General features: G+C 49.3%; 1 protein-coding gene across 4 annotated transcripts in view; it reads right to left on the bottom strand.

The window, feature by feature from the left end:
- esyt2b (extended synaptotagmin-like protein 2b) overlaps nucleotides 1-10,225 on the bottom strand; it is a 34,894-nt gene extending 24,669 nt beyond the window's left edge. For 3 of the 4 annotated variants that reach the window (XM_030349068.1, XM_030349067.1, XM_030349066.1), the window contains exons 1-6: nucleotides 9,539-9,958; nucleotides 6,227-6,268; nucleotides 5,427-5,561; nucleotides 4,792-4,868; nucleotides 3,273-3,345; nucleotides 2,596-2,685 (exon numbers count right to left, since the gene is read on the bottom strand). In XM_030349068.1, the coding sequence (XP_030204928.1) occupies nucleotides 2,596-2,685; nucleotides 3,273-3,345; nucleotides 4,792-4,868; nucleotides 5,427-5,561; nucleotides 6,227-6,268; nucleotides 9,539-9,958 (837 nt within the window). Of the gene's footprint in view, nucleotides 1-2,595; nucleotides 2,686-3,272; nucleotides 3,346-4,791; nucleotides 4,869-5,426; nucleotides 5,562-6,226; nucleotides 6,269-9,538 lie in introns of all 4 variants that reach the window. The other variant, XM_030349065.1, reaches the window with a different exon arrangement.
- Between the last annotated feature and the right edge of the window lie 206 nt (nucleotides 10,226-10,431).

The following is a 10,431-nucleotide window of genomic DNA, read 5'->3' on the forward strand; positions in this document are numbered from 1 at the left end:
GTGATGTTTGTTAATGGAGCTGCTGGGATGCAAGACTAATTTCAGACTTGCTCTGACAATTAAGTACTGTGGACGACATGAGGTATAATACGTAAAAATGCTTTAGGTTAACCGAAGGCCATGGAAAGGTCAGCTCTGCAGTTGAAAAGTCAATTTAACATAAGGAATCGAGTTTGCTCTAAATGCCATCTACGAGTCTGAATCTCTAACCTTTGAGCAGATTTCATTAGAGATAGAAAAGCCAGACGAGGTCAGCGATGGATGGGACATGGATATCTGACCTCTGACCAATCGTCTTGGACGGCTCTTAAGCCTAAACCACCAGTTACACAACGGTTCTGTCTTGCACAACAATGGGCAATCACTCAGTAATTAGCCGCACAAATCAGCCTTTAGATTTCCTTCTTAAAGGGGTGATATTATATCACCAGGTGTGAGTGTGACTAGCCGTTACAAGCCATTTTGAAATCTGCCTGTCTTAGCGACATCACAGGTGAGTGTGTCCACCAATGGAGGCTTCTCCATGGAGGAGAGGGAGGAAGATCCTCCCTAACATTGTTGAGAATAAAAAATGTAGATTGCCCAGACTACTGTAATGAATTAATGCCCTTAAATATGACTACTTTAATGCCTTTGAATATATAATGTTCGTTTCCCTGGGTAAAGGGACATTAGCACAATAGCAGGTGAAATCATCTGAAGGATAACGAGATTCTAAAATTTGCGAATAAAGTGTACAATGGAAACATTGGAAACAGAGGACATTGTTCATGTATAATAACAAAGCATTCCATTCATTGAGTTACAGTGCTAAGTAAGCGACCTAAGAAAAGGGTAGACCACTTCGCAAAATCAAGATCACCAATAGTAATGGCAACGTCAGTGTTGTGGGTGCTATATATATAACATAACATATTCAACATATTCGTGACTCTGAGTCCCTCACCATCTTCCAGTCCCGCCTCAAGACTCATCTCTTCTCCTCTGCCTACCCCTAGATCACTCACCAACCCTAGCCCCATCAACTCTAACTTTTTTCATGTTTATCTATTGTTGTGCCCCTATGTAAAGCGCTTTGTGTGTGAGAAAAGCGCTATATAAATGGAATCTATTATTATTATTATTATTATGATATTACATGGTTTGCTAGGTACCCATGGCTTACTGGTAGCATTACTAGCAATAGACTGTATTGCTGGCCCTGTTTGCTAATGAATAATGGCAAATCTCCAACGTGGGCTGTTCATTGTTTCACTGATGTGAAAAATCTTGATAGGGCAACCAAACGCCACGACAAGTGTCAAGTTCACGTTGGTGCTGCTATGCAACATTCCTTGCTAGGCACCATGCCTATAGATCAGGTTGTTTGAAATAATGTTCTTGTTCTTTTTTCTTTTTTTTACTAGTTTGTCACTCACTTGACCGTTCTGTTTGATATTGTAGAAAGGGTGAATGATTCAGAGCATGATGCATTTTAAATGGCATCACTTTTGGTCTTGAGTCTTTTCTTAAAACAATTGTAAATGAAAATAAACATAGCTAAATTAAAACCAATAACTTCAGTCATTGAGGGCAAAAATGGGCCCAGATTTTTTTATTTACTTTTACAAATCAAGAGTAGGCCTGATTTGACTAATGGGCTTTGCATCCTTTCCTTCTGCCCTTGTTGTCCATTTCAAAGACCAAAAGCCCACCAGCTTTCAAATTACAGTGATGCCACTGGTGGCTTCGCATAAATTGTATTCACATAACTATCCCTCCCTACTATTTTGAAGTTCACCAAAACCCCCTGAAACAATGAGTATCACATTCTTATGCCACCAGACACCAACAGTGGCAGCCAAGTGTGCAGTCCTTCCTCCCCTCACTTTAAAAACCACCAACCGCCACTGGTGTCCACCTAGTTGTACGCTGGATAGATCGGTCTACCAGCCTACCCAGCGGACTGTAGCAAATGTTGTTGATCTATCCATCATACATCTAGGTGGACACGCCCACTTGTGTGTCACTAAAAGGCAGAGTTTCAAATGGCTTGTAATGGCTAATCAAACTCACAACGGGTGGGATGACATCCCCCCTGTAAGTCAGAAGAGCTGAACTCCGGCTGAACCTGAAGTTTCGTTTTCTTTCGCACCATATTTGTTTGAACCAATCATATCGCTAGAGGCAAGGACCTGTAAGCACGTGATTGGCTGGCAGCGAACACGGCCAGCTCAGCCAGCTCTGGTAAACATTCCCAGAGGTAAGTCACGTTGGGACGTCCTGTCCAGACACCAGTGCTGTGAGAGACAGGGTGTGCAAAGGTAGGAATCAACACCGGCCGGACCGGTCGCTGGAGATAGACATCATGGGGTCAAATATCGCTGCAACCAAACAGGAATCAAGGTATCTCTTTAACCAATCAGGAAACAGGGCGAGACCCCGCCCCTTTTTAAATGAATGCAGAAGGACTGCTGGCTTTGAGATGAGTTAGGGTTAGGGTTAGTTCGTTAGAGTTAGGGTTAGTTAGTTAGGGTAAGTTACTTCTACTCTTCTAGACTTCCCATTTGCCGGCAATACAAAACTCAAGCGGGGTGAAGTGATCATGTGACTCACCGGTTTCTTGAGGAAGAAGAGAGACAGGGCTCCGACCAGCGGCATGTCGCCTAGCAACGGATCCATCAGCACCCGCAGCACTCCGTGGAGCTGAGGACACACACACACACACACGCACACACACACACACACACACACACACACATTAACCACACACATATTAACCATTAGCACACAAACATGTTAACCACATACACACAAACATACCCACACATTTACCATACACACACACACACACACACACACACACACACACACACACACACACACACACACACACACACACACACACACACACACACACACACACACACACACACAAACAAGTTAACCATACGCACACACACACACACACACATACATTAACCATACACACACGCAGACACACATTAACCATACACACACACACAAATTCTACACACACACACACACACACACACACACACACACACACACACACTCTAGCAGTAGCTGGTTCAGCATCCCCCCTGTAGCACCAGCTACAAAGCTTTGAGCTTTGAGCTCCCGCTCAGAGGAGAGGAGAGGGGGAGTGGCTGCCGGGAGGAAGAGGAGGAGGGGGAGAGGAGGAGGAGGAGGGAGGAGAGAGGAGGCGAGGAAGGAGAGAGGAGCCGAGCGAGGATGAGGAGGTGAGTCGGAGGGAGGGAGGTTCTGCTGACCTGTATGCTCTTAATGCCGGCTCTGCAGAAGAACCTCTTCACCTCCACGTCCACCTCTGTGTTGCCCACGAAGCTGAAACACCAAAGTCAGCTCAGCTCACACGCCTGACTTCAATCCCTTCATTAATGAATCATAAGGCCCAATCCCATTTCTACCGCTCCCCTCTTCCCCCCTCCCCCTTCCAAACAAGGGGGAGGGGTAAGGGGAAGGGGTAAGGGGTAGAAATGGGATTGGGCCTAAATGTCTACTACTCCAGCGGTGGAACGGGGGGGGGGCTGGCCTGGCACCCCCGCACTCAGAATGTGAGAACAAAGACAGTAGAGACGGCAGAGACAGTCGATTATAGCATACGACACTACGGACAGAATATTAGAGTGAAGACAGAAGAGACAGCATAGGCAGTCGATTACAGTAGAGATAGTAGAAGGCAGTCCAGACAGAATATTAGACAGTGGAAATAGTAGACTATAGAAGAGATAGTGGACGACAGTGGAGACAGAATATTAAACTAAAGACAGTAGAGACAGTATATTATAGTAGATTATAGCATTGACATTAGGTAGTGTCAATCAGCAGTACAGACTAGTGATCGACCGATATATCGGCGGGCCGATATTTGCGTTTTTTTTACGTGTATCGTGTTGGCCGATATTTTTTTCCGTATCGGCCGATTTTTTTATTATTATTTTTGTTGCCGTGATTTACAGACAGTTCAATAAATGTTAATTTTTTTAAATCGATACACATTTTAACATTTGTTATCATCATTGTGTTATTTTTAGGATGTATTGAGGGAGGCTTAGCCTGGAAATCCAGACCCACATCTAGAAAGCTGTAGGGTCTGGCAACGAGTAATGAAAATGGGCCAACTCGAGGGGCGGCACCAAGCATGCATTTGAAAATATCACTGGAAAAACACATTGGATAACACTGCGACCAATCAGAAGAATACAAGGGGTGACGTATCCAGACCAGTGGAGCTAACCAATAGATAAGACTCTTGCCGTATCCGGTCGGTAAAACAGCAATGCTTTTGGCCCGCCTATATTGATACATCGATGTGATTGATTAATGTTCTGGGACAGGGGAGGACAAGAGTATACACGAGTATATTCCTCGTTCCCAGTGTGACTCGCTTAGCAAATTCAAATTGTGCTCTCGCGAGAACTCTGGGTTTCCAGGGTATTATCGGCTCCAATTATCGGCACTAAAAAAAATCTATCGGTCGATCCCTAGTACAGACCATAGAATCTGTGGACTATAGTAGAGACAATAAACTCAGTAGATTATAGTAGAGAAAGCAGAGTCAGTGCATTAAAGTAGAGAAGGTATGGGCAGGAGAGGCAGTAGGACCATTAGAGATATAACATATATATGAAGACAGATAGTAGAAGACAGTATATTATAGCAGAGACAGAAAGGCAGTATGGACAGTAGGATACAGTGGAAACAGTAGATTATAGGAGAGATGGTAGAAGACAGTAGATTCTAGTGGAGATCAGTGTGTAGCAGCAGTACCTGACCTGCAGGTCCATGATGATCTGGTGTTTGTCGACGTTCTCGCTGTAAACTTTGACCCCGTTGACCCTTAGGGGCTGAGGAAGAGGAGGAGGGGGTCAATCCTTAGCACTTCATCACAGTAACACACTAACTTACACACACACACACACACACACACACACACACACACACACACACACACACACACACACACACACACACACACACACACACACACACACACACACACACACACACACGTAATGTGCTACAAGCCTACATACAGTACAGAAATATACATGAGCTTTCATTCAGCAGGCGTCTGCACAACCAACATCACTCTGGCCCAGGATCTGCAGCTCCCCTCCCAGGTTGAACTTTGACCTCATCAACCTGGTTGAACCCTGACCTCATCTCCCAGTTTCAACTCTGACTTCCTGTCCCAGGTTACACTCCGACCTTGTATCCCAGGTTGGCCTCTGATCTCATCTCGAAGGGTGACCTATGACCTCATCTCCCAGGTTGACCTCATCTCCCAGGTTGACCTCTGACCTCATCTCCCAGGTTCAAGTATGATCTTGTATCCCAGGTTGCCCCTCTGACCTTGTCTCCCAAGTTGACCTATGACCTCATCTCCCAGGTTGACCTCTGACCTTGTCTCCCAGGTTGATGGTGGTGAAGCAGAAGGAGCTCAGTTGTCCGTGCGTCTGTCTCACCGCCGGCTCGATGGTCTGCCGGAACAACTTCTCCACAAACTGACCGACATACGGCCACATCTGTTCCACCGTCTGAAACACACACACACACACATAAAATCTGGACACCGTCTGCAACACACACACACTCGCAAACATAACATCTGGTCAACACACACACACACATAACATCTGGACACCATCTGCAACACACACATCCACACACACACACACACACACACACACACATACCATCTGGACACCGTCTGCAACACACACACACTCGCAAACATAACATCTGGTCACCGTCTGCAACACACACACAGACACACATAACATCTGGACACCATCTGCAACACACACACACACACACACACTCACACACACACACACACATAAAATCTGGACACCATCTGCAACACACACATCCACACACACACACACACACACACACACATAACATCTGGACACCGTCTGCAACACACACCCACACACATAACATCTGGAGAATCTGCTCAATACTCTAGTCACTAGAGTGTGTAGTAGACACTACACACTCTAGTGTCCACTAGACACTACACACTCTAGTGTCCACTAGATAATCTAGTGTTAACTAGAACTCAGAACAGAGATCTCACCACTGCAACATCACTTGCAGACTGTGACTCAGAGCCGGAGCAGAGAGAGAGAAAACAATGCAATGGTCTCGAGGGAACTAAAACGCCGTCGGCTTTTTCAGACGGAGAGGAACTCTTTACCTTGTTGACCCACTCCACCCGCTCCACGTCTGGGAAATGAACCTGCAGAGAAACACAAAATTAGTCAGCGAGACGGGGGGGGGAGGGAGACAGACAGGCAGGTAGAGAGACAGACACACAGAGCTAGACAGAGAGACAGACACTTAGAGAGACACAGACACAGACAGACAGACAAACAGACAGATGGAGAGACAGACGGTCAGAGATAGAAAAGAGATAGAAACAGACAGAGAGACAGACAGACAGGAAGATGGAGGGACAGACAGGCGGGCTGGTAGACAGAGAGACAGACAGACAGATATGTAGCGGGTTTTCCTGACTGTGAATCAATAGGAGAGAGGATGAGAGAGTGGGAGGGGGAGACAGAGAGAGAGAGAGATAGACACAGAGAGAGAGGGACATTATATAATGATTGGGAAGTGGCGGGCCAGCAAGCTGTACAGGTAACCATGACAAACGGACCGCTCCACCCCTAGCCAGGAGAGGGGGCCGGTCGCGGTGCATTATTGATGTCCCCTGTAGGACCCGCTGAACATCAACATAAAACATTAGACGATAAAACCTGCACCTTTAGAGGGACTTTGTGGTGAAAAACGATTCTTCATGTTTTATTTACTCTTGGTGTGACTCCATCATGAATCTCATCAGAAAGAGAGGTACTTCTGTGTGTGTGCGTGTGTGTGTACGTGTGCGTGATTGCCTTTCTGTACGCGTGTGTGCCTGTGTCGTGTGCGTGTGTGTTCCCGTGTGCGTGCCCGTGCGTGTGTGCGTGATGGCTGTGCGTGTGTGCTTGTGTGCGTGCCTCTGTGTGTGTGCGCGTGTGCATGTGCGTGTGTCTGTGTGTGTGCGCGCCTATGGGTGTGCGCGTGCGTGCTTGCGTGTGTGCCTGTGCGTGTGTTTGTGCCTGTGCATGCATGAGTCTGTGCCTGCACATGCATGTGTGTGTAGGTGCCTGTGCGTGTGTGTGTGTGTGTGTGTGTGTGCCTGTGTGTGTGTGGGTGTGTGCTTGCATGCGTGCAGGTCTATGATATGATATCCTTTATATTTTCACAAAACTCTATGAATGATATTGATTCAATGAATATTATAGTGGATTTACCCTCGACAGATACGAGACCTGAAACCAGAAACCCTCACATTCCGGGAGCGACCTGTGCTGACATGTGTAACTTCTAACATCAGATCTAAAACCCATCCAGAGGACTCTCTGACAGGACCTGAGCTCACGACCAGTCGCCATGACAACCGACCTGAGTTCCCCCCCAGTGAGGGCTGGATGTGAGTCGGTTCTTCACCACGACGCCTGATCTCAGACCAGCACCAGAGCTGTACTCTAACCCTGGGACTACAAACAGCTGATCTCAGACCAGCACCAGAGCTGTACTCTAACCCTGGGAATACAAACAGCTGATCTCAGACCAGCACCACAGCTGTACTCTAACCCTGGGACTACAAACAGCTGATCTCAGACCAGCACCACAGCTGTACTCTAACCCTGGGACTACAAACAGCTGATCTCAGACCAGCACCAGAGCTGTACTCTAACCCTGGGACTACAAACAGCTGATCTCAGACCAGCACCAAGTCCAGCGGAAGTGTGTAAACCCTGTTATTAAGGCCTGTTATTATTGAGTCCAACAATTGATCCAGTTTATTGATTAATATGGAGCTCATTGATAAACAAAGCTCATCGATTAACACAGAGCTGATAAATTCACATGGAGCTCATAGATTAACATGGAGCTCATAGATTAACATGGTGTTGATAGAATAACATGGAGCTCATAGATTAACATGGTGTCCATAGATTAACATGGAGCTCCTAGATTAACATGGGAGTCTTGAGAGGGTCTCTGCAGAGCGGTTGCACCCTGGTGGGCTCTGGGCTTCAGCACAGACCGGCCCAGGGGCGCCCGGCAGCCTCTCTGGCCCGCTGACAGCAGCCGGCATGTGGCTGCGCTCCCTCCTGGCTCCATGCCCTCCTCGGCTCATATCCTAATTGAAACATCGTATTACAATACCGGCTCTGGGCTGTATGGGGGGGGGGGGGGGGCCCAGACGGAGCAGGGGGCACGGGTACGGAGGGGGGCTCCTCACCATCACTCCTCCTCATGAATCACTGCTTTATACAGCAGGGATCCATAAAGCCATTATGCTGCCGTCAGACCTCTGACCGCAGGGCGCTGGAGACGGAGCGACCCCCGTTCACTGGCCTGCAGAGACACACCCTGGGACTCTACCCCCTGGGTCCCGGGTCCCTACCTGGGTACACACCTGGGTCTCTTCCCCACTGGACAACCACACACAGACCCCTCAGCAGAATTGGGGATCCCCTCCGCACCCCTCAGCAGACCTGGGGGATCCCCTCCAATCAGCCTCGGGATCTGGTCAACACAAGCGGTCGGGTCCAACTGACGCTGAGAATGTATTTTATGTCCAGAGGAGGAAAAGGTTTCTGGAGCCCAGCTCTCAGCAGACAGCGGCCCGCTCAGAGACTAGTAATGAGCAGCGGGGGAGCACCGCTCGATAGAACCGTTAGCATTGGTTAATGAGCCTACGACGTCCGTCCCTGAGGTTCAGGAAACTGTTCAGCAGGCAGCTCAAGTTTGAATAAAGTTTCATGCGCGTTCGTTCGAACATGCCGGTGGTGTCTATTTAAGGCCTGACACCTCCGGCCTCTGATTGGCTAAGCCTTCGTTTCCCCCCTGAACCACGTGACCTATCAACACCTCTACTATATTCTCACAATCGGGAACTTTTACTTCGAGGCTTTTCACAAAGGACACTTTCTGATAAGACATTGGGACCCTGACCCCTTCGGATATCGCTCTCGCTTGGCACACTGGGTCCCGTCCAGCGAGGCGGGGGGCGGCTGTCATCCTGAGTGATCCAACACCAGCCGTCATTAACCGCTCTTAAAGACATGTATCCTAATTGTTTTACATGGTGTAACGGCCCAGGTCCTGAAATAACCCGCAGCGGCTCGGAGAATGTTTCCTCCGCTACCCCGTATCTGGTTCCCCATTGTGGCCGGGCTGCTGGATGTATTTAGCCTGGGAGGGTCCGGGGGGGTGGGGTCCCTGCTAGCCCGGGGGACAGCTGCACCGGCGGGGCTTAACAACTCAACGGAGCCGCTCCATCTGCGGTCAGCTGACCCGGGGTTCCTGGAAACCTGGAAACTTAGGGACCTGGAAACCTGGGGACCTGGGAACACGGACCGTTTTCCGTGGAGACCTCCTCAGCAGAGGTCAACCAGAGGCACGAGGTGGGGTGAGGGTCATACTGATGACGGACGGAGGTCCGCGTGCTTACCCATGGCGGTAGATCCGAACTTGTGAGGGTGTGTCTGGGGGGGTCTTCGTGGGCCAGGAACGCAAGGGCTCGGTTCAGCCGGCTGCTCTTCCCGCCCGCGTTCCGCCGCCAGCAGAAGAACAGTACGAGGCCGATGAGGAGCCAGCTCAGGCTGAACTCGAAGTATCCCAGAGCGTAGATGGGGAAGATCACCACGAAGGTCTTGGCGAACTGGACCCATGTCCGAGTGAGCTCGCCTGCCGAGGACGTCGGGGTGTCGCCGCTCTCGGAGCCCTCCTCCGGGGGAGCCGGGGTGGGGAAGGTCGGGGCGGGCGACCCGGGGTCCGCCGTGTGTCCGTTCTCCTTGGGGGGTGCCGTGGAGCCGGTGGTGGGGGCGTGGGGGTGGGCACCTCGGACCGCGGTCATGGTGTCTCCGGACATGTGCTGCTGCTGCCTCGGTTGTTTACACGGTGAGGATCCAGCGGAGGCGGTGGGCTTCCATCGGCGTGCGGAATGATCGCTTCATACTCACGTTTAAATGGCCTTTAAGCGCCGAGGCGCCTGCCGCTCACAGGCGATCCTCCTGAGCAGGAAACCGTCCACGGACCGAGTCTATGGACCGGGTCTTTGGTCTATGGACCGGGTCTTCCCCGTCCCTTGGCAGTGTGTTACCAGACCCAACTATCTGCTGTCGGCCACCGAGACGCACTGGCACAACGCGCCGTGGTGCGCGGGGCTCAGCCTGCAGGAGCCGCTGAGGCTGCAGGGCACCGCCCCCCAGTGGCCACTGGCCGCAAGTACACTCCACGTTAGGATTTTCAATAATGTTGAATAATAATATAATATAATTTATTATAATATATTTATTATAATATAATTATGATAACAATAATTATAATGTTTCTGTCATTTAG

Source organism: Gadus morhua, chromosome 23, assembly GCF_902167405.1.
Source record: "Gadus morhua chromosome 23, gadMor3.0, whole genome shotgun sequence".
NCBI classification, from domain to species: domain Eukaryota; kingdom Metazoa; phylum Chordata; class Actinopteri; order Gadiformes; family Gadidae; genus Gadus; species Gadus morhua.